At 34.2% G+C, this 25,195-nt stretch overlaps 2 protein-coding genes across 3 annotated transcripts; one reads left to right on the top strand and one right to left on the bottom strand.

The window, feature by feature from the left end:
• The first annotated feature begins 8,950 nt into the window (after positions 1–8,950).
• Positions 8,951–9,508, top strand: LOC112007137 (uncharacterized). The gene has a single exon (XM_024039437.1). The coding sequence runs from the start codon at positions 8,951–8,953 to the stop codon at positions 9,506–9,508; it is 558 nt and encodes a 185-aa protein (XP_023895205.1).
• A 3,895-nt stretch (positions 9,509–13,403) lies between these two features.
• Positions 13,404–25,154, bottom strand: LOC112007145 (uncharacterized). 2 transcript variants are annotated; one of them, XM_024039448.2, is made up of 10 exons: positions 24,774–25,154; positions 23,514–23,761; positions 22,061–22,097; positions 19,288–19,424; positions 18,420–18,486; positions 18,013–18,112; positions 16,741–16,904; positions 14,794–14,840; positions 14,654–14,704; positions 13,404–13,845 (listed from the first exon to the last, which is right to left on the bottom strand). In XM_024039448.2, exons 1-10 carry the CDS (start codon positions 24,850–24,852, stop codon positions 13,459–13,461), a joined length of 1,317 nt encoding a protein of 438 aa, XP_023895216.1. In that variant the 5' UTR covers positions 24,853–25,154; the 3' UTR covers positions 13,404–13,458. The 2 variants fall into 2 exon arrangements, with proteins under 2 accessions (XP_023895216.1, XP_023895217.1); XM_024039449.2 differs by having other exon boundaries at positions 22,061–22,094; positions 24,774–25,153.
• Between the last annotated feature and the right edge of the window lie 41 nt (positions 25,155–25,195).

Below are 25,195 nucleotides of genomic sequence, written 5' to 3'. Positions count from 1 at the left end.
TATTCATATTTCATATAATAGAAATTGATTATTATTTATAATAACCGGGTAAAGTATGCTTATTTTTATTTTTTTCATAAAATAAGGTTTGAGTACATGCGGCAGTTAAATATTATTATTTGATCTTCTTTTTCATAATCTTAAGAGAAAATGACAAAAATCAACCATCCAACTCTCTGTAAAACAAGAAACTCTTATTAAGTTTGAGTGTAGTACTTGATCTCTTATGTAGTGAAAACAAATAAAAAATTTATCATGCGATGACACATGCACATATTTAGAATTATAATTTTCACATAAAAATAATACTTGGAGAGTTTTGTATTATACTCAAAAACTCCAAGGAAGTTAAAAATTACACAATTAATGGTTTACACATGACACTACAACAAAGGGGTTAATTAAGTATTTACACTCAAAATCTCAACTAATTTTGTGTTTTACAAGAAAATCACTTTAAGAGTTTTGTATGTTTTTCCCTGATTTTAATGTTCTGTCTTTTTATTAAGCTGTTAACTAAGATGGCGATTGGCATCTTCATTTTAAAACGGCTGTATGATTTTTGAAGATATGTATTTTAGAAACTATACTAAAAAATCAGAAATAGAACTTATAAATATGATATTTTTAATAGCTTAACACACTTTTTTTTCCTGAATTGGGAACAAAAAATCACATATTGTTTTTGAGAATACTAATCTGAAAACAGTTTTTTTTTTTTTTTTAAATTAGAAATAGAACTTATAAATATGATATTTTTAATAGCTTAACACACTTTTTTTTCCTGAATTGGGAACAAAAAATCACATATTGTTTTTTAGAATACTAATCTGAAAACAAATTTTTTTTTTTAATTAAAAAGATCATTTTTTAGAAAAGGAACCAAAGAATCCTCTACTTTTCTAAAGTAATGGTTCTAAGAAAATTTGAGATTATCTAGAGGAGTGGCAATTGGCATCTTAATTTTAAAACGGCTGTATGATTTTTTGAAGATATTTATTTTAGAAACTATACTAAAAAATCAGAAATAAAACTTATAAATATGATATTTTTAATAGCTTGACACACTTTTTTTTTCCTGAATTGGGAACAAAAAATCACATGTTGTTTTTGAGAATACTAATCTTAAAACAGGTTTTTTTATTTTTTTATTTTTATTTTTTAAAGATCATTTTTTGGAAAAGGAACCAAAGAATCCTCTACTTTTCTAAAGTAATGGTTCTAAGAAAATTTGAGATTATCTAGAGGAGTTATACAAGATGTAACTGGTACAGTGCGCATAATTTTGTAAATTCTATTTGTGGGTTAAAAATTCACTAGCTTACATGGCAATCAGCTAGATTATTCTCATCGGAATTTGTTTATTGTCTCGTTGTATTGACAATTAAGTATTAATTGTTATTAAAATAGTTGTATCAACTATTAATATTCATATCTAGTATAAACTTTCACTGCTGATCCAAAATAATAATAATAATAATAATAATATATTGGCCTGGCAATTCGACATTTATTCAAGTATAATAATATCTGATTTCATAATAGTCCTAATTCTGTTGAACTCAAATTGATCCGAGATCTTAGGTAAAAGACAAAGAAATATTATCAATTAAACTAATTAACATTTTCATTTTTTGCATTTTGTGTTCTCTCTCTGTGTCTAACTTTATTTTATTTTATTTTTCTTTTGTCTGAGTTTGTTCTTTTTGTCTTTTACCTTGGTGGGATTACACCCCACAAGTGTGTGTATTGCTTTAAACTTTCATGAAGAAAACATTATCACTTTTCACTAAAAAGATGACTGAGCTTTCTTATGATACGAGTTCCATGCTTCCATTCAACAACCCCAGGCATTAAGAAAAATATTATTATATCGAAATTTTCATTAATTGTTAGAAATGTGTCTCAATTCTCATTGTTGAACAAGTCATGTTTAGCTGTTTACCTAAGACTAAGAGGCAGCTTCACATGAAGGCTGTAATGTGAATCACATTGGTTATCTCTCATTCAACGAAATCCAACTTTTTTTTGCACACATGATTGACCAAATAATTAAGACTAAATGCATTTTGGATCTGTGGGTTCCAGTTAACTTAATTAGAGTAGACGCTATAGATTGAAACTCTCTCTAAAAAAAAGTGCATTTTGAATCTTCTTCTTCTTGTTGCCAAATTTTCTATACTAGGCAAAGATTTAAGTGAGTGACCCAAGCGGACTAATAACAAGTAGATTTATAACCTATTATTTATGATTATATGATAAATAAATTAAAAATTAAAATAGGAATAATTTTATCATTTCAAACTATTCTTTTCCTGTTTTTCAAGTTGGGTTGAGTTAGCAAAGAGAACGAGGGGTGGATGCACAGAAATAGTCAAGTACAGCTTAAAAACTGTTGAAGCATTATAATATAAAAATGATTTAAATGAACTAATTAATAAAATAACAAGTTGACTAAAAGTGAGAAACGCTGGAATTTCTTAGTAAAAATTAAAAACTAAAAATATTGTAACAAAATAATTTTTAATTATATGAATAGTACTATTATAAGACTCAGTTTTAAAATTAATTATATCTAATTTTATACTTACGGAACCTATAAACAGTACACTTAACCCATTATTTAAAACAAAAACATAATCATGATTGGATTTTAGCTGTATCCAAATCACGCGAAATATACCATGAAAGGAAGATTGAATTTTTCTTAATTTATTAAGAGGAGTGGGTCCTTTTAAATTAAGAGAAATTGACAGGTCCTCCTTTTGGTGAAAATGTCAAATATGTGGGTATATACCAAAGTACCGCGAAGATACTTCACACTTTCACGGTTCGCACCTACACACCAACAACCTCATTAAAAGAGGAGACATGTTATTGGTGAGAAAATATGAGTTTTTGTGTGCAAGGCATCCGCATCAGTCAATTTTCAACAATCCCCAAGTTTTCTTCTTCTGCCTTTTTTTTTTTTTTTTTTTTATAGATATTTTTTTTTGCCACTTGATTGGAGTATTTGAAAAATGAACTCTATTGGTTAATGATTTTTTTTTTTTCAATTGATTTTTTTTTTTTTTTTTTTTTTTTGTGTAATTTGCATTGGACTAGGTGCACCGATCTTTATGTGGTCAAGAACCATTCTCTTTAAGCACTCATTTCGAAAAAGAATCAATCTTGCACCTTTCTTTTTTAATGAAGAATCAATCTTGCACCTATGCACCTAGAAGACCAAAATAATAATAATAATCGTAATCATAAGATTTTGGTAGTAAACAATGATGTAATAGGAATATATCCTATGGAACAAATAAATGTCCTATGTCAGACAGAGCCACCTCTTTTGAATTAACAAATCAATTTTAGTCAAACAAAGGTTTAAAAATTTAAATAGTTGTTCAATTTTAGTCAAACAAAGGCGAAACTACAATATTAATCTCTTAAGTTTATTCCATATGTGCAGTTGGTCCTTCAATTTTGAAGTGTGCACAAATGATCCCTCAAATTTGTAAAATGAGCAATATAAGTCTTTTTATTAATTACCATTAACGATGTTACTTATATAGCTAATGGACAATGACTTAACATTTTATTTTAATGATATGACATATTTTAATTAAAAAATTACAAATTAAAAGTACAAATGAAAAACTTTTTTTACAATGGTACCAAATTGAAAAAAAAAAAAAAAACTCTTTTTATTTTTTTATTTTACCAATTGTAAATATATCAAAATTCGTGAGATCCACTAACGTGAACACAGGCAACTTCTTCTTCTCTTCTAAATGATTTTTTTTCCCCGGCTCTTACATGAAACCCATTGATTGTCTTCTTCTTTCTTCTTTTTCTTTTTATTTCCTATCTCTTTTGCATGAACCCACACACTGGTGGTCTAAGGTCTTCTTCTTCATTTTTTTTTTTGTTGGTGTTTACTGTTTTGTTGTTTTGGTGGTCTTCTTGTTTCAAATAAAATAAAACCTAGTTGAATTTAACCCCACCAACAAAAAAAAATTCATAAAAATAGAATCTCAAACCCAGAAAACAAAACCCATTTGAGTTTAACCCTCACCCACAAAACACAAACCAAATGAAACATTTAAAGAAAATAAAAGAAAGAAACAACAAAAGAGAAACAAAGATGCTGCGAAGTGCTATATGATACATGCCCTGCTTTTTTGCTACTATGCCTCTACTGGGATTCCATGGGTTTTGTTTCATCCCGTGGAGTGTCTGCAATGTTTAGCTATTTTAGTTTACTCTGTTTTCATATTTTGTTGCAGCTCTGTGTAGTTGTTGTGTTAATATATGTCTTGTTAGTGTGTGTATCTTTACCAGCCCGGTTGGGCTGTGAAGTTTGTGGTGTTGTAAGACATTTTAAAGTGTGTTTTTGTATACATTTAACAAAATCCCAGTTTACGCAGAAGAAAAAAAATGCTGGGACTTGTTTCTGTAATTTTAATTTGTAATTTTTTAGTTAAAATATGCCACATCATTAAAATAAAATGCCAAGTCATTGTCTGTTAGCCACATAAGTAACACCATTAATGGCAGCTAGTAAAAGGACTGATATTGCTCATTTTGAAAACTTGAGGGACCAATTGCGTATGTTTCAAACTTAAGGGACTAATTGCATACATATGGTAAACTTGAGAGACCAATATCGTAATTTCGCCTTCTTTTTTGATGAAGAATCAATCTTGCACCTATGCACCTAGAAGACCAAAATAATAATAATAATAATAATCGTAATCGTAAGATTTTGGTAGTAAACAATGATGTAATATGAATATATCCTATGGAACAAATAAATATCCTATGTCAGACAGAGCCACCCCTTTTGAATTAACAATTAAAATTAAATTTTAGTCAAACAAAGGTTTAAAAATTTAAATAGTTGTTTGATACCCTCTCTCTCTCATTTCATAGACATAGATCTTGGTCTCTTATTCAATGATAAATAACTTTACTAATTTAGTTAACTTGATTCTCAAAAAAAAAAAAAAAATTTAGTTAACTTGATTCTCTTTCTCTCTCTCCTATTTATTATTATTATTATTATTATTATTATTAATACAAATTCATCTCTCTCTCTCTCTCTCTCTCTCTCTCTCTCTCTCTCTCTCTCTCTCTCTCTCTCTCTCTCTCTCTCTCTCTCTCTCTCTCATAGACATAGATCTTGGTCTCTTATTCAATGATAAATAACTTTACTAATTTAGTTAACTTGATTCTCTTTCTCTCTCTCCTATTTATTATTATTATTATTAATACAAATTCAAATATCTTATTTGACGATAAAAAAACTTGATCAATCGAATTAATTCAAACTCACTGTTAGTTGTTGATACTTTTTTTTAATATATAAATATAATAGTATTTTAACTTATGATGATCGTTTCCTGATAATTGTTCGTTATCATCATGCTAAGAGGCTAAGACACTAATTGAATGTTGATGTAAGTGAGATTTAAACTCTAAATTTCTTATTCGATGACAAAGAAATTTTACCAGTTAAACTAACTAAAACTCACATAAGCCCTTGATACTTGATACAATAATTTCAACCAAAAAATAATAATTTTAGTTGGCACATATGACATATGCATTGGCATCATGCTAGAACCGCACATTATTTTTCCATAAAAACCATGTGAGATTGCATCACGAACATTAAATTGTGAAATGGAACACTTTTTTTGTTCTTTCTATCAATCCATGCAGGAAGAGATAAAATTAGGTGGGATGCGAGTGGGCGTAGCCTCTAACGGGACTATCTGGCATTTTGCCCTTAATTTTTTTTTTTATTTAGCAATTTGCCCTTGTTTGCAAACTATATAGGAATATGTCCCTGTTTCGATACTCGATAATCTTAAAATCGAGTTTCTACGAAATACTCGATTTATAGAAAATCGAGTTATGCCCGATTAAAATTTAAAAAAAAAAAAAAAATTTGCATGGAACTCGAATATAAGAAAATCGAGTTCCATGAAAAAAAAATTATAATTGGGAGCCCTATAGTGGCGTTTTTATGCCCTATAGTGACGTTTTAAAGCCCTATAGCGGCGTTTTCCTGCAAAATTTTTATAAGTGGGATCACTCCATAGTGGTCCAAGCACCCTATAGCGGCGTTTTTAAGCCCTATGGTGACGTTTTAAAGCCCTATAGCGGCGTTTTTATGCAAAAATTTCTTATAAGTGTGATTTTAAATTTTTTTAAGTGTGATACCATTTAGGAAGCCCTATAGTGGCGTTTTTAAGCCCTATAGTGACGTTTTAATGCTCTATAGCGGCGTTTTCCTGCAAAAATTTTTTGTAAGTGTGATTACCCCATCAGTGAGTCCTATAGTAGCGTTTTTAAGCCCTATAGTGACGTTTTAAAGCCCTATAGTGGCGTTTTTAAACTCGATCTCCTTTTTTTTTTTTTTTTTTTTTTTTTTTTTTTTTTTTTTTTTTTAATTTGATTGGGCATAACTCGATTTTCTATAGATCGAGTATTTCATAGAAACTCGATTTTAAGATTATCGAGTATTGAAACAGGGGCATATTCCTATATAGTTTGCAAACAAGGGCAAATTGCTAAATAAAAAAAAAATTAAGGGCAAAAGCCCAGATAGTCCTGTGTATGTATATATTGTTCATACATGTATTGTTCATGTGGTATTAATTAAATATAGCATGTCTACCAGAATCAACATTTTTTTATTTTTGTTTTGCGCCCCATAATTCTTTCACAGCCCGGCTTGTATGCATGTACCGTTAATGCGTACATGCTCCTCTGTCTTAAAAACAACATAGCTATTCTTATTTTAAATGGTAGGACCAACAGGGATTAGAAAAGTTTAAGAATGACAGTACACTCTAACAGACTGATCATCTCTCTCACCAAAATGATTATAAAATCACAAAAGTCAAAACACCTCAAAATAATCAAATCCCAAGTTCGTAATTGGAAGAAAGCTACTGCAGTGCAGTGCAGCGTAATAGGAGAAACTAGAAAGAAGAAGAAGAAACAAATTGAAACTATCAGTCAAACGAATGGGCATTTAATAATAAAAGGGTTGCTACGTGTCATTCAAAAAAAGTGTCATATCGTTGCTTTGTTAGACATATGGTTAAAGAAACTAACAGAAGTTAACAAAATGACTAATAATGTTCGTTTTTAAACTTCAAAGACTAATAGTACTCACTTGAAATTTTAAGGATCAAAAGTGCACAATAGATAAACTTGAATGACTAGCATTATAGTTTCACCTATCTTTTTCATTTTAAAATCAAATTGGGTCTAATTTGTTTCCATATGAAGCCCCATATGAGTACTTATCGATGAAATAAGTCTGAAAAATTCATCATGATAGAAAAGATATGAGCAAATAAGTTAGCAAATGTCATTTTTCCGCATTACTTTTAAGCAATTTCAACATTTTTAGTTGTGTAAGCCTTATTGCCGAAGCTAACTATTGTACTTGGATCAGATATTCCTCCATGAGATATGTACCTACTTCAGAACTATAAAGAATACCTCAATTACCCATGATTTATATTCGTCAAGCTCCTCATTGGGATCAAGAACTAAAGATTATTAATCTGTACAAAATAAACTCAAGCAAAGAACACTTGCACCTAATATTACCTTAGTTGTTAAATAAACCTACAAAGGTGGCCAACAATGGGATCGGGGTGAGTTCTCAGCCCATTTGATGGATTTATAGGTAGTCACAATAGGCACATTCGTTTATACCATACAAAAACTGAGGCTAAATTGAGAATGCACTTTAAATTCCAGTGATTGATTCTGTACTAAATCTACCTACTTAGTGAATGTTTGGATAGTGTCCAATGTTTGAGCGTCTAGCGTTTTGCACATAAGTCCTGTGCACTGTTCATGAAACCCACAAATCTCTTTTTTCAGCAAAACTTTCATTAAAAATGGGTCTCATAGCACTATTCACACATTTAAAAATTATTTTGCTACAATGTTTCAATTTTCAGTTTACAGTAATAAGCGGTATCTAAACAAACTCTAACCTATAAAAAGAAAAGATTACATATGGTTCCTTTAACATATTCTAAATGGAGGACATCATGAAATAAAAAAGATTAGTGAAAGGCTCAAAGTTCCTTCCATTAAAAAAAAAAAAAAAAAAAAAAGGAGCACGGACTAGGAGTCCAGTAGAGATGCACTAAACAGTTAATTTCACTTGCTTCATTTCTAATGCCTCTATTGCCAAGAAGTGGTGGAAGCTCAAATTGTCTAACATTTAGCCATGTCTATGCTTCTTAACTACTTTTCAGCCAACTACAGGTTACAACAAAAATAAGAATGTTGATCTTTTCCTTAACCGTGATATCGGGAACTATAATTTTCCCATTTCCTTGACTCACGTGGTAGACCTACCATATGAGAGGTGTAGAAAATTTTAACCAAGTATAGATAATAGAATCTTCTTCGTAACGTAAGTATAGATACTCGCGCAACTGTCCACAAGCCAAATGGTCATAGAATTTAATGCAAGCTACTTGATTTTACACCGAGTCAAGCGACGCTCAACAATGAATCTAACTGCACAACTCTCTCTCTCTCTCTCTCTCCAATCAAAAGAAAAACCTCAAACATTCATAACAAGGAAGAACCCTACATGTTATACCTTATGTTCTCAATTTAAATTCAACTATGTGGTTGTATTGACCAATCAACCACATAGATTGAATTTATTGTCCTTAAGATGGAAGTTATGGTTGGTACATTCTCAGTTTCGGTAAAGTGGCAAGGGGTAGGGGATGGTTTTATATGGGCATGTTCAGGGATTTATGGCCCAAATGAGAATTATGAGAGGGGTCACATGTGGGATGAGTTGGTGGGTATTTAGCAGTATTGGAGGATACCGTGGTGTTGCTTGGGGGATTTTAATATTGTTCGCTTTCCTAGTGAACGCAGGGGTGAGACAAGTTTGACACTGGCTATGGAAAAATTCTATGAATTTATTGAGGATCTTAACTTGATTGATTTGCCTTTGGAAGGAGGTAGCTTTACATGGTCAAGTGGTATTGTTCAACCAGCGATGTCTAGGATTGATAGAGCTTTGGTCACTCTAGACTGGGAGGAACATTTCTCAGATGTTATTCAAAGGATTTTACCCCATCCTATCTCAGATCACAGTCCAATTTTGTTGGAGGCAGGGGAAATGGCAATAGGGAAAAGTCCGTTCAGATTTGAAAATATGTGGTTGAAGATGGAGGGGTTTGTGGATAGGGTTCAATCTTGGTGGAATCGGCATTCTTTTGTAGGTACACCTAGTTTCGTGCTTGCGAGAAAATTAAAGGCTCTGAAAGAGGACATTGTACAATGGAATCGTCAAGAGTTTGGTAATGTAGAGCGTCAAAAGAAACAATTACTGGAGGAGTTGAAAAAATTAGACTCTAAGGAAGGGGAGTTTGGTCTCACTGATGGGGAGAAATGTCATAGGGCTGATTTGAGGTCCCAGGTGAAGCATCTTCTTTCCTTGGAGGAAATTTCCTAGAGAAAAAAAATCTAGGATGTTATATATCAAGGAAGGGGATAATAACACCAAGTTCTTCCACAGAATGGCTAATTCCCATAGAATGTATAATCATCTGAGGATTGTGGAGGTAGATGGGGTGGTTTTTGAGGAGGAATCTGAGGTAACTAATCAGGTAGTCCAATTTTATAAAAATTTGTACAAGGAGTCTGAGGGGTGGAGGCCTTTTGTGGAGGGTTTGGAGTTTGATCGTATTGGGGATATGGAGAGGGTTTGGCTTGAAAAGAAGTTCGAGAGAGAGAAGATTCTTCAAGTCGTAAGTGAGTTAGAGGGGGACAAAGCTCTAGGGCCAGATGGGTTTACTATGGCGTTTTATCATCATTGTTGGAGAGTAGTGGAGAAAGACGTGTTAGCGGTCTTTGAAGAGTTTTTTCAACATTGTAAGTTTGAAAAATCTCTCAATGCTACCTTCATTGCTTTAATTCCTAAAAAGAATGAAGCCTCTAATATTAGAGATTTCCAGCCTATTAGCTTGGTGGGGAGTGTGTATAAAATTTTGGCTATGGTTTTGGCAAATCGTTTGAGAGTGGTTTTAGATCAGTTGATCTCTGAGACTCAGAATAGCTTTGTGGGTGGGAGACAAATCCTTGACTCGGTTCTTATTGCAAATGAGTGTATGGATAACCGAGGGAAGAGTAGGATTCATGGAGTCATTTGTAAACTTGATATTGAGGAAGCTTACGATCATGTGAATTGGGAGGCTTTGCTGTATTTGTTGAATAGAATGGGCTTTGGAGTGAAGTGGTGTAAGTGGATCCGTACTTGTATTTCCACAGTTCAATTCTCTATTTTGATTAATGGATCTCCAGCTGATTTTTTTGGTAGCTCAAGGGGGTTAAGACAAGGGGATCCGCTATCTCCTATGCTGTTTTTGATTTTGATGGAAGTGTTCAGTAGGATGTTGAGAAGAGTGAAGGGAGCTAGCTTGATCCGTGGCTTTAAAGTTGAGGGTAGGAGGGGTGGTGGGGAATGTGTTTCTCATCTACTGTTTACAGACGATACTATCCTATTTTGTGATGCAAATGTGGAGCAAATTCTTCATATTCGATTATTACTCAGTTTTCAAGTGGTAACAAGTTTGAAGGTCAATGTGCATAAGAGTGAAATGGTTCCAATAGGGGAGGTTGATAATGTGCATGCCCTGGCGGAAATTTTGGGCTGTAGAGTTGGAACTTTGCCTATGTCTTATCTTGGCATGCCGTTAGGGGCTTCACATAACTTCCTTTCAATTTGGAATCCTATTTTGAAAAAATTGAGCGGAAATTAGCTGGGTGGAAGAAGTTGTATTTGTCTAAGGGGGGTCGATTGATGTTACTCAAGAATACATTATTTAGCCTTCCTACCTATTTTCTATCTCTATTTACCATTCCTACTTATATGGCTAATAAGATTGAAAAGTTGCAAACGGACTTTCTATAGGGTGATAGCAAGAATCATTTGGTAGGATGGGATAAAGTTTGTGCGCCTATAGCTAATGGTGGCTTGGGGATAAGGAAAATTACTACTTTCAATAAGGCCTTATTGGGGAAATGGTTGTGGCAGTTTGGGAAGGAAGATGGTCTATTATGGAGGAGGGTGGTAGCGTCAAAATATGGGGAAGAATGGGGGGGATGGACCTCAAAGGTAGGGGAGTTCATGGGTGTGGTTTGTGGAGAGGTATTCGCATGGGATGAAAGGATTTTAGCAAGCATTGTCAGTTTGTTGTTGGGTTGGGAAATAGAGTGAGATTTTGGCGGATGGATGGTATGAGGATCAACTTTTCCAAGTGGCTTTCCCAAGGCTATATGGAATTGTCATTGATAAGGAGGCATCTGTAGAAGCTTCTTTGTCAAGGCAGGGGGTGGAGGATAGAAGAATTTGGGATATTTGTTTTACTCGAGATTTTAATGATTGGGAGATGGATGAAGGGCTGCATTTTCTTCATATATTAGGAGCTAATACTCCTCCTATGGATGTTAGAGACCGGATGAGATGGAAGTTGAAACCTAATGGGGAGTTTGACATCTGGTCGTATTATAACAAATTGCAGAATTCTCCCTCAATTGTCTTTCCTTGAAAAGGCATATGGAGAGTAAAGGCTCCTAGACAAGTTTCTTTTTTTGTTTGGTGTGTAACTTGGAATAAGATCCTAACAGGTGATAACTTGAGAAGATTGAGGGGTTTGGATTTTGTAGACTAATGCATTATGTGCCAGTATTGTGGAGAGGATTTGAATAGTTCAGGTGTTCAAATGGTTGCCTCTTTTAGTGGGACTCTTTTTGATTAGTCTCGAGCTTGGGAACTCACAACTAGTGATTCTCTTCCCTCTTTTCTTAGCTCTCTTTCTCTTTTGTAATTAATCTGTTTTGGTTTTCTTTTTTTGTTTTTTTGTTTTTTTCTCCTTGTATTTTCTAGGTTCGCTCTATGTTTTTCATGCGTAGAGTAGCCTTTTGTTTATATAACATTCTTACTTATCCAAAAAAAAAAAAAAAAAACTATGCCTAAGAGATCCATTGCAAATCATATCAGAGGCCTCTTTTGGGGACAAAATCACTTAAGTAGGAACGCCAACAAATGTTGCAAAAGATGATTTCAGAAACAAATGTTGAGGCCACTAATATAATTTAGTCAGCTTTTGTCTCAAAGGTTGATGTCTATCCCTTACTCGTCAAATATTCAAATTTGAAGAAAAAAAATCCTCGTAAAAAAGTAAAAAGAAGAAAAATTATACAGTAGTAGTGAGAATATTTATAAAGTTCCAACACACTACACCATTTTAGTTTGGCTCTGGTCTTTCATTTGTAGTGTCTTGTGAGTTTTGCTGAGATGCTGCCCCTGTGAACATCTCCATCACAGATCTCAAAGCTCCTGTTAGCTCCTCAGGCATTTGTTCTCCAAAATTCATATTAATGTTCCCTCCTATTCTTATTTCTGGCTCTTCAGGTCCGTTCGCATTGCTATCTTCTCCATGCATGTCTTGAGAATGCTGTCCCTGGTATGCATTGGCAGCATTTGCGGCCATGTTCATAAACATGCTTGCAAAATCAGCAGGGAGGGCAGAAGCATCAAATGGCATAGTAGTAAATGGAGGCGGAGTACCCCTCGGCACTCCCCTAGATTGGTTTTGGGGTTCCTGATCACCATGACTTGCTGAACTTGTATTCTGCATGGGATAAGGTAAAAGATAACTTAAAAGTTGACAAATATAACAGACCATACAACCAGAAATTAATTAGAAGAACAATAAACTAGCAAACTCCAATGGCACATTGATTGTTGAAACATTTTTTAAAGTTTGCAGTATATGCAAAGGAGGATATCAAATGCTCAGGTGTGTTTTATTGATTTCCAACAAAGCTGTGCCTTCTTAATGTCATCAAAGGTTGTGGTAAGCATGTTCCTTTCCACTTAGCCAGTTAGCCCTAATCCCCAAGGTTGATGAGCACCTTTAAACATTTCCGCACTTTGAGCACTTTAATCTGATTTGATTGTTCTTCTCCATGACTACACTCCAGGTGCACTTGGTTTGATTTCTTTTTAATAATTTTTTTCATTACTTATCCAAATACACACACACACACACACACACACATATATATTGAAAGGGGCAAAGAATTTCAGCTAATTAATTAAGGCAAGACATCTAAGTAATACTCCTATATAAACTCCAGGGATTTCAAAAGAAAGGCATTGTCTCAGGAAGAGGTTCATTATTTTAAGATTCCCTAAATGATTCTCTCAAACTTAAGCTGTATCTTTTTTTACTTTTTTTTTTTTTTGGTGGGGGTGGGGGTTGCCTGGGTGGGTGGGTTAAGTATTCTTTCAAACTTCCACCACCCATAATATGTGTGTTCACAAGACCATCCAATGNAGAAGAAAAATTATACAGTAGTAGTGAGAATATTTATAAAGTTCCAACACACTACACCATTTTAGTTTGGCTCTGGTCTTTCATTTGTAGTGTCTTGTGAGTTTTGCTGAGATGCTGCCCCTGTGAACATCTCCATCACAGATCTCAAAGCTCCTGTTAGCTCCTCAGGCATTTGTTCTCCAAAATTCATATTAATGTTCCCTCCTATTCTTATTTCTGGCTCTTCAGGTCCGTTCGCATTGCTATCTTCTCCATGCATGTCTTGAGAATGCTGTCCCTGGTATGCATTGGCAGCATTTGCGGCCATGTTCATAAACATGCTTGCAAAATCAGCAGGGAGGGCAGAAGCATCAAATGGCATAGTAGTAAATGGAGGCGGAGTACCCCTCGGCACTCCCCTAGATTGGTTTTGGGGTTCCTGATCACCATGACTTGCTGAACTTGTATTCTGCATGGGATAAGGTAAAAGATAACTTAAAAGTTGACAAATATAACAGACCATACAACCAGAAATTAATTAGAAGAACAATAAACTAGCAAACTCCAATGGCACATTGATTGTTGAAACATTTTTTAAAGTTTGCAGTATATGCAAAGGAGGATATCAAATGCTCAGGTGTGTTTTATTGATTTCCAACAAAGCTGTGCCTTCTTAATGTCATCAAAGGTTGTGGTAAGCATGTTCCTTTCCACTTAGCCAGTTAGCCCTAATCCCCAAGGTTGATGAGCACCTTTAAACATTTCCGCACTTTGAGCACTTTAATCTGATTTGATTGTTCTTCTCCATGACTACACTCCAGGTGCACTTGGTTTGATTTCTTTTTAATAATTTTTTTCATTACTTATCCAAATACACACACACACACACACACACACATATATATTGAAAGGGGCAAAGAATTTCAGCTAATTAATTAAGGCAAGACATCTAAGTAATACTCCTATATAAACTCCAGGGATTTCAAAAGAAAGGCATTGTCTCAGGAAGAGGTTCATTATTTTAAGATTCCCTAAATGATTCTCTCAAACTTAAGCTGTATCTTTTTTTACTTTTTTTTTTTTTTGGTGGGGGTGGGGGTTGCCTGGGTGGGTGGGTTAAGTATTCTTTCAAACTTCAGAAGTTATTACGTCAAACCATGCAAATTGAGAAGTGAGCAACCAGCTATTATCAACCTGAGAGTCAACATTACAGACCTGTGCCTTTATTCTTATAGCCCAACAATTCTTTCTCAAGATGAGACTGAAAGTACATATACCTGATCACGTTCTGTACGTTGTTGCTCTTGCCTCAATCTTAGCTCAGCAACCTAGTAACAATGACGCATTTACAAAAATAAAGTTCAATAAGAGGAAGATGAAGCACAGAGGAGCAGAAGGAAGACAGAGCATAACCAACCCGAATATTTTCTTTGACAGATTCATTATTTGGATCCAATTGCAAGGCTGAACAGGTAAATCTCAAAATTAGAGATGAAAATATTTTCAACAGTTATTATTCATGACAATACAAAGCATTGCTTTTTCCATGCATAACTGGATTATTAATGGAATAATAAAATTCCAAGGCGTAGCTATTTTGTTTAGATGACTTGATGAGTTTTTTTTTTTTTTTTTTTTTTTTTTGATAGGTGGCTTGATGAGTCATCTAAAAAAGTCACATGATTTATAAATATGTCATGTGACTAGTAGTACACAAGGATACTAATTTGAGTTGCCATGTAGGGGGTTAGAAGAACTTTCTTCCAAACTGTTGGGGAGGAAAATTCGGTCATGTTAATATATTTCTTTGATATTACGACGGAAGAGGAAAAAAAGACAGAGAGAGAGAGAGAGAGAGAGAGAAAGAGTTGAAGAATGAAAGCATATGAGAGAGAGAGGGCTATTGAAGAGAAAGATTATCTAATCAAGCTTATTGAAGTCAAGCTTAAGCATTTAAGGCCCCTTTCAAGCTAAACTCAAACAGAGACACTTGTGCTTGAGTCAAGCACAAACACAAATGAAGCATGGCCAAACCAAGCATGAATATAACTTGCCTCAACTGCAACCCTAGAGAGACCCAAGAGCCCTAGCTCAAATGGCACTTCCTCCTCTCACAAGTGTAGGTGGAGGGTGAGTTAAAGGGTTCAAAACCTCATGTGGGTGTCCAACTAACTCATAAAGGAATGCATCACTAGAGATTATAAAATAAGAAATATGTAAATTTGTTTTTCTATTTTTGTTCTTAAAAAAGAGTATATTGTTATATCTCATACAAGCAAGTTATTTACTATTCAAATATGATAAACTACTATGTATTCAAGCAAAATTTGGAAGTTGTCCACCGTTTTTATGGATAACACAGGGAACCTTCTAAAGAAGAGCCCTTTTGACTCACCTCTTACAATTTGTAGATTTATTGAAGAGTTTGGATCTCTAAATGATTCCACCGTTGTATGCAAGTGGAGCCCAAACCCATCGATGGATTAGTCCTTGATTTAATAAAAAGATCTTAATTTATATGGTGAAAGAAACACTTTCTTTGACTGTAATTGACATGGTATACAGCAACAGATGTTTACCAATTAAGGGATTAAGTTTGGAGGAAGGGGAAGAAGAAGAAGAAGAACAAAAAGCATATGAATCTTTTGAATTCAAAATGTGCAAGACATGACCACAATAGAGGGTTAATGGCTGTGGAATGACTCACTAAACAATTAATAATGATGCTTTCCATGTTCCAAAGTTCACAACTCCGCTAACCAAGGGTACATTTGGTACATTGAATGTAGATTACATTAGGAATAGTAATCTTTATTATTGGGAATATAAAGCATTATAATTGAATAACTATTACTATTCATAAGTTTGGTTATTACATACGGAAAGCTTGTAAATAATGATGTATAAGGAAACTTCATATTTTTTGAAATATATTAATTTTAAAACCTATTATATGCACTAAGGAATAGCTATTCTTCAATTTAAAGAATAGTTATTCCAATGTAATAACTAATCCATATAATAAAAATACAATCAAATGACCGAATTGTTATTACACATGAATAACTATTCCATTATAAGAGTTATTACAGCATACCAAATGTACCCCAAGTGCCAATCCCAAGCAAAAATGCCAAGGACCAATAATATTCAAATCCCCCAGGAGGTGAACATCTTTACCAACTAATACAGTAGCATGCAAGCATACAAATGTCCTAAGTATCAATCCAACTTCTGTTTTCTTCCAAAAGAGATGGATGGGGAAAAACGAAACTGATGAAGGCATGAACAGAATAAGTAATTTGCATTGACACTTGATGAAGAGAACAAATAAGGGCACTTAAGAAATTAATCTGCTACCAACCTTTCTTAAATCCCTTGTTAATGGCATCACTGTAGTTCCCTTGTGCATAATAAGCTAACCCCAGACGACTGTATGCCTTGCTATAGTTTGGGTTAATTTCAATGGATTTAACACAGTCCCTGATTGCTTCAGTATATTTGTGGATCTGAGTGTAAGCAGCTGCCCTGAATTACACACATCAAGTTAATGAATCAAAGTCTAAAATGTAAAGAAAACAAAAGCCTATTTGTGTTGAAATTGCTGCAATGAAGTAAAACTATTAACGTTTGACAAGCAAGGAATGCCCACTTAAAATATTAAATTTTTTTCCTTCACAAATTTGAAGAGCTCAAGCTAAATGTCACTGACTGGACATAAAATGTCCTCTCTCTTTTTTTCTTGATATTTGAGACACGTGAAACCTAACAATACATATAGAGCTTGGCCCCAAACTATGCCTGTCTGCATGGGAGTGTGTGTGTGTGTGTGAAGATGCGGGGTCAAGTTTTCTGCCTTAACATGAAAGGTTGCGTTTATAATCATGAATTATAATTTGCATTTACGTGTTTATTTTTCTCATGGTTCACTTAAGACTTTAGCAAGATATCACCATCATTCTGGCCTTGTATATAACCTGAGTAACATTGTGTACTCAGCATTTAGGTTAGTTTTATGTTTAGTCCCTTCACCAACCTTCTCTCACCACCTGAGATACCTTTCCGTAGTAAGGTATCCACATCATAAGGCAGAAAATTGGAATTTATGGATAACACTGATTGGTGTAGCAGCTAACCAGTGCATATGCATGACAAAGTGTCAAATATTATTCTGTATTTCAGGCTTTAAAAATTATATATAAAAAAAATGGGTGTGCACATATATGGAGGAGTCTTTATTTCTATGCATAATAAATTAAATTAAAGATGAAAGGCTAGTCTTTATTTCTATGTTATGTTTATTTTATTATTGTCTTTAATATTTTAAAAGCTAATGTTACAAGTGTGTGACTTTTAATGAAATTGGATGGTTAGGATTTAATTTTTTTATGTAAGATGAATGGCTGGGATTCTAGGGTTACTACAAGCTATTATAAGCAGCCTCTTTTGAGTTGTTGTAGGCAGTCTTATCCACTTCATAAAAATTTCATAGTTTATCCTCACACGCACGCACGCACACCCCCAAGCCATTTTATTTGCGAAGTCAACATATAGAGCCACCCCACCAGATTAATACTAGAATTCACATAACTAAAATAAACAAAGGATTGACAAAATGTACACGATAGTAGTGCACCTGTTACAGTAGTAAACAGCATTATTTTCACAAAGTGCAATGGCGCAATTATACAACTCAATTGCATCGGAGTATAGCTTTGACTGCATCGCCCTGTTACCTAAACACACAGCAATTTTACATAATAAAATCAGCTAGTGCATAGCTTAACCAGAGAATATAGATATCGATAAAAACATATTGCATGAAGAGCAATAGGATTGGTGGACCCAGGGTAAAAAAGCATACACATATTGGCATTCATTAAGGTACATACAGACATTTAAAGGCATATTTTTCATGCCATATATCACATTGAGAAGGATAAGTAACAATGGGGAAAAACTTAAAATTCCTCATGAACATGAAGCTATAAGTATAAAAGAAGAACAGCAGACACAGCCAAAGGCTAACACACTTAAGAATACCTTGTGATTTTAACGTCTCAGCCAGGTTGTCTATATTACATATCTTGCATCCAGATCTTTCCATTTCCTAATGTAGCAGAGAAAATATGTTTGTTAGAAAAGGATTGACAAGGAAAAATAATACAAAGAATTTGAAACTTAAAAATTACAAGGTTTATGTGCAATATTTATACCAAATAATATATTAGAAAACCACAATGCAAATGTCACTAACTATTTTTGGATACAAAACTAACAAATGGATCATAATGGAAGAAGAGAGCAATAGGTTGAACAAAAAGCAATGTGCATATTACGTAACCAGATGGTTACAGGACTTTGAAACACAAGAAAAAAGGATATTGGCAATCATGTCATGATATTTCCAATTCACTAAACAGCACAAATGCATCAAACAAAGGGGGGATTAATATAGATGGCAAACAGCACACATCACCTTATTTGTTTAGCCAATGGTCTCAGAAACTATACTCTCAGCATTGGGTTCAAATGCTTTAAGGCCCCACCATCACCACCCCAAAGAACTGAAAAATAGGACTTCACCTATTATGTCCTTTTGAATGTCTTAAGAGAGAGGGACCAGGATATTTTTCACTATGATCTAATATATTTCAGCCATCTAAATTTAGTGCAATACCACTTTAGGTTGTCATTGGCATGTGCGAAACATGAACAGTTTTAGGAGATACTACATGAGGCAAGCAGAAGACCAAACATTAAAGTTACCATGTGGCAAAATGAAACTGTATTCCATTGCCAAGGACAAAAAATTCATAACAATATTCTCATGCAACTAACCATCAAATCCATCATTTATGGGGTGCAGCACACACACACACACACACACACAGAGGAGAATGAATCATACAATTAGAGCATCATGAAATAAACGAGTTGCTTTCTCCAATTGGACTGGGTCATCATTCCCATCAGGCATGGTTCTAACAAAGTGAATTTTCTCAAGTGCCGCAAAGAATTGTCCAAAAAGTTCATCCTTAGACACTCCTGCCAACAACAAAGTCAATAAAAATATGTTAGCCCAAAACTTCTAAAACATTTTTCTCAATCCCATTACAGAATAAAATCTTAACATTTGAGATCATTACTACACATGTATTTCTAACAAAATTTTAAGAAATTTCTTAATTGGCAAGATACACTTTGAACAATTTCTTTTTTTTTTTTTTAAAGGTAAATAATACTCAATTACTCACACACTCATCCAAGACTGGACATTCATCCGTTGTTTATAAAGGAAGGAGAAGCCATTTGATTCAAAGACCATTCTGTTATTAATACAAGCAACACCCAGTCAGGTTATTTCTGCTGGATAGAACTTTATTTTGAGTATGACTCAGCCCAGCAGTGGGAGGTGACAGCTAAGCATAATGTGGACCATACAGTCCGTTAGAACGTTTTCAGAATCCCTTTTTTATTTATATAAAGGTATTTTCAGGATCCTTTTTCTCGATATTATACTTATTAGTTAAGCACTACCCTTTAAAGCAGACTTATATGTACAAGAATGAAAAGAAGGAAGAAATGTCTTTTCCAAAACCTAGCATTAAAGCCGTTACAAAGATTTATGAGAAGAATGAGGAAACGTTTGTGATTGGCGAGGAAAAGAAGATTTGTTTATGACAAAGTTCAAGAAAGAGCCACTTGGTTAGTCTATCATTCATGCACACATGCCCGGCACCTTCTGACTATTCTCAAAATAATGATCCAAGAACATTAAATGATTCTGATTATCATAGATTATTTGTGCAGTTTTCCCAAATCATACCAACCCTACGCAACAACGGCATCACCAAGCCATTTTATTCATTTTAACTTTTTGACCATTATTGCAAGCTACCCTTTACCTTCAAGATAATAATGAAAAATCATATTTCTATCTAAATTTGTTTCAAAACACTAGAAGTCTAGAACCATCAGGTCTGAATAAATTCAACCAAATTTGCCAATATAATATTATATATATATATAATTTCTGTAGAATATAGATAGATGTATGTTTTCTACAAATGCAGGGACATTTCCATGCTGTGTTATTTTATTTTTATTTTTATTTTTTTGGTTCATAGACCTTAATTAATCCCCACTAGTTTCCCACAAGTCTTCAGAATCTTACATCAAACCATAAATGTCAATATATAGTTTTTGGTATAAAAAAAAGCACCCTGCAACCATGTCTTTCATTTTCAGATATATTCTACTTTGCATACACATAAAACACAATCGATTAGATGACACTACAAAAAATATTCAGTAATCCGATTCTCTATGGAGGAGGGTTATTGAGGTGAAATATGGGAATGATTGGGGTGGTTGGTGCATGAAAAAGGTGACTAGTGCTAATGGTGTTAGCTTGTGGAGACATATTAGAAGTGGTTGGATGAAGTTTTCTAAACTCCTTCTGTATGATGTGAGGGATGGTACTAGAGTGAAGTTTTGGAAGCATGTGTGGTGTGGAGACCATACTCTCCAACAGGCTTTTCCGGAACTTTATTGTATTAATAGGACAAAGGATTCTTCAGTAGCAGAGGTTACGTGTTTGTCTGGTGGGAGGATTCATTGGGCTGCTAAATTTTGTCGTCCTCCACAAGATTGGGAACAAGAATCCTTTGATCTGTTTATAGATATGGTCTACTCTTCGACAGTACGGGGATTGGGTCCGGATTGGGTTTGTTGGAAGCCAGCAAGGAGTAGAGGTTTTGAGGTTAGAGGATTCTATCTTTCTTTCTACCCTCCTACCCTATTATCCTTCCCTTGGAGAATGATTTGGCAATTGAAGGTTCCTCCAAGGGTAACTTTCTTTTCATGGTTTGCTTCCTCAAGTAAGATTTTAACAATAGATAACCTTCGCAAACGACGTGTGCTAGTTCTTGATTGGTGCTATATGTGTAAGAATTGTGGGGAGTCAATGGATCATCTTCTTCTTCATTGCCCCATTGCTTGTGAGTTGTGGTCATCGGTGTTTTGTTTGTTTGGAATTCATTGGGTTATGCCTCACAAGGTTATTGAGTTGTTTGAGTCTTGGCAGGGTATGTTTGGACAACATAGAAACATAGAGTTGTGGAGAATTGTGCCTCATTGCTTGTTATGGTGTATATGGCGCAAAAGAAATGCTAGAAGCTTTGAGGGATGTGAACGCTCTATGTTAGAGATTAAGTCTTTTTTTTTACATACTCTCCTTGATTGGATTGTGGTCTTTTGTCATTTTTCATGTTCTTCCCTTACTGTTTTACTTGATCGTTGTAATCTTGGTTTTTGATTTGTGCCCCCATAGTACATTCCCAATGTACTCGGGTTGGCTGTTTTTCGTTTTTTAATAAAATTTTCATTACTTATCAAAATATATATATATATATATATATTCAGTAAAATAATGTGCTTTAGAGCTTGAAAAAGCTAGGCTGATAAAGAAGACTTAAAGGCATTATAGAGCAACACAGTTTTTTCTACAGGGGTTTCATAGTGTTGATTGTTCTGGTTTACAAAAACAGAATAAATTCAGCATCTAATTTTATAACAAAGTCTCTGCTTAAAAGATGGCAATGAGAAGGATACACAGTAAGAGAAAGATAAACCTAGAAAGAAACAATTTCAGCACCTAAACAAGGGAAACATTACCCTACCAGATACTTGAGGTTTCCCCATCCAATCATCAGCCTGCTAAGGTTGAAACATGAAAAAGAGACACAGCTCAAATTCAAGAAGCATAAGATATAATAACTGTGACATAATTAATTTCTTTTTTTGCTAACAGGTAATGGTATTTAATTAAGAGAATAGATTACTTCATGCACACAATAATGAAGACAAAGTAGCCTAAAAGAACAGCAGCATAATTAATTTCAAATGTAGGCAACAATGTAGCACGATCAAATTTATAAATCTCAGATAACATAGAACAAAGTAAAAGCATCAAGATCATTGAAAAAGACACATTTTAATATCACAACATCATGCATAAGTAAAATTAACCACAGGTAAACATTCATATGACAGTAATTCAAACCCCCAACAATCATATGCATGAAGTAAACGTTATCTACAAAACCTATGAAAACTATGATGAAACAGGCAACCATTTGATGGATGTATTTACTTAGGGTTGGCTCTATAATATACATGTTTCAAACCAAGTACCAATAGAAAAACTTATGTAACAGTATTTTGTTGAATATTAGACTGGTTAATAATTTACCAAATCAGAGTCCATAATATTTTCCTCAAATCAAAAATATATTAGAATATTAGAACTCCAAGTGCATTGCATTAAGATGTGATTACATTTACATATAACAAAAATCAGTACTTATCTTATGAAATTTTTATCCTAGTAAGTGTAATGCATGTACTACAGATATCCTAACCCTAGCGATTCAGCAAAAATCACATATTTTATTAGAGAAAAAATTCAATAAAATGTGGCGTCCTTTTTACACTCTCAAATAACATTTAGCCAGTCGCTTTTCATGTGTCAAAATTCTCTCACCCACATACGAACATTCATTTAAAAAGTTATATACAGTATTAAAAAAATAAATAAATGAAAGAGATGTCACCCAATACACACACACAGAGGACCTGTGAGAGATTAGACTCAGTGTGGTTGGGCAACCCAACCTGGTTTTGTATAGAGGATTTGGGTGGCGGCTGCATCCAACTGCAGAGACAACCACTGGACAACGCGTCTGAAGACCCATACAATTGTCTAGTGGTCTACTCTGGCAGTTTGTGGCGGCTGACACTCAAATCCACCATTCAAACCAAGTTGGGCCACCTGGGCCTTCCAAATCTGCCCCCCCCCCTCCCTCCCTCCCTCTCTCTCTCTCAGGTTCTGCTTCCCACTTCCTAATTCTCATTTGTTCTGTTTCTAATAGTAAGTATAAATCTTAAGAGGAATGTTTGTATGTGGGTGACAGATTTTTTGTGTGTGGAAAGTGATGATATGACTAGGTGTAAGAGGAATTACACCTTAGTGTCAAACTAAGGTCAAACCATGAAGTTGATATTGTAATTAGCCCAACAATGCACGTGTGTTTTATATATAAATGAGGGAGAACAAACCAGAGAGTTTGATACCTCTGTAAGCTTGGCATTAGCAGCATTCTGAGCAGAGGATGAACTGGGAGCATCCCCTGAGGTAGCCCCATAAGCAGAATCAGTTATGATTTCCTGATTCTCGGTTCTTTCCAATGAACGGAATATGTCAACCAACGAATCAGGATTTGTATGATCATTGACAGAAGATGAATCAAGCTTAAACGCCTCCGTCAAACATTCCGTCGCAACTTCAAGACCTTCAACATCAACACCTGGAGCAGGTTCAACTGTCCTAGAGAAGACATAACACCATCAAAAAGGGAATATAAAAGCCAAAACTGAAAACCTATATATATATATATATATTACACCTAATGTAACTTTAAGCAATATTACACTACTTAATTTTTTTTTTTTTATTAGATGCAAATTTTGACATATCCACTGTCAGATTACTTTTTCTTCTTATATTCTCTATTGCTTGCAAAATTTCAAGATGATAAAAGATCAACAACTATATCATCAAACAAATATTTTAAATTCAAGTTTTTGTAGTTTAAAATTAGCGAAGTGCTACGTCCACAACATTTTCACAACACCTTCATAACAAATCATAGGTGATAAGTTGTTATTAGTTCTAATTTGAATTTACAACTTGAATTACTTTTTTGCTCACCCATAATAACCACTAACCTGTCACTTAGAGTTTGTTGTAAAAGTGTTGTGCATTTCTCGATCACAGTAAATAACATCTGATTCGCGCAAAATTTGGCATGGGTGTTAAAACATAAAGAACATACAATCTAATGGTAAGATTTCCAAATTATTGATCCAATACAAGTTTATTAAGTAGTGTAACATTGTTTAAAGTTTATCAAAAAGCACAAAAACAGTCTCTCATAAGAAAATAGTGTGAATCAATAATGCCATTTACCCAACAGAGAAATAATAACCACACCCAAAAAAAAAAAAACAAAACAAAACAAAACAAAACAAAACCATCTAATCTGAAAGACGAAATGGAAAGCAAAAAAGTAGTCGCAAGAAAGAAATGGTAAACAAAATCAATTTGATTGGGGGCATTAGGTATACACAATTTGACAATCAAAATCAAAATTTTTTTATGACCTAATTTTTGCTAACGTATTTAGAATGATCATTCCGCACATACAGGCACTAAATCACTAAAAATTAATACAAATGCAAATACAAACAAAAATGAAAATGCAATTCCATTTGACAAGTAGTAGCCAAAAAAAAGCTGTAATTAAAGAGGCTAAATATAGAGAGAGAGGGGACCTGAGTTGAGGAAGTTGAGGAAGGCACGAACAATGCGACGAGAGAGAGGGCAATCGGTGGTGAGGTTGAGATTAGGCATTAGAGAGTGTGAGAGAGTGAGAACGAAGGCGATTTCGCATGACAACAAGGGAAGAGAAGGGTTGAGAGTTACGGTGATATATATATATATATATGGGCGCTTCGGATCTTTCGGGAGCTTTCTCCTTCTTCAGCGTGAGCTGTGCTGTGTCTCTATCTCTTTTTTTCTCAAAGTCTCAAACTTCTCAACTTTCCACTCTGGTCATGAGTCGCGTTGGGGTTTTCTGAAAGATTCAATTTTTGTTTGGCTGCACCTTCATTTTTGTCTTCACCAGGAACGGAATACGTTTTTCTTTTCTTTTTCTCTTTTTTTCGGGGAAATGTGCAGAATAACCCTGGGAAAG

Source organism: Quercus suber, unplaced genomic scaffold (genome assembly GCF_002906115.3).
Source record: "Quercus suber isolate HL8 unplaced genomic scaffold, Cork oak 2.0 scaffold_3B, whole genome shotgun sequence".
NCBI classification, from domain to species: Eukaryota; Viridiplantae; Streptophyta; class Magnoliopsida; order Fagales; family Fagaceae; genus Quercus; species Quercus suber.
This window is presented reverse-complemented; position numbering and strand designations above follow the sequence as displayed.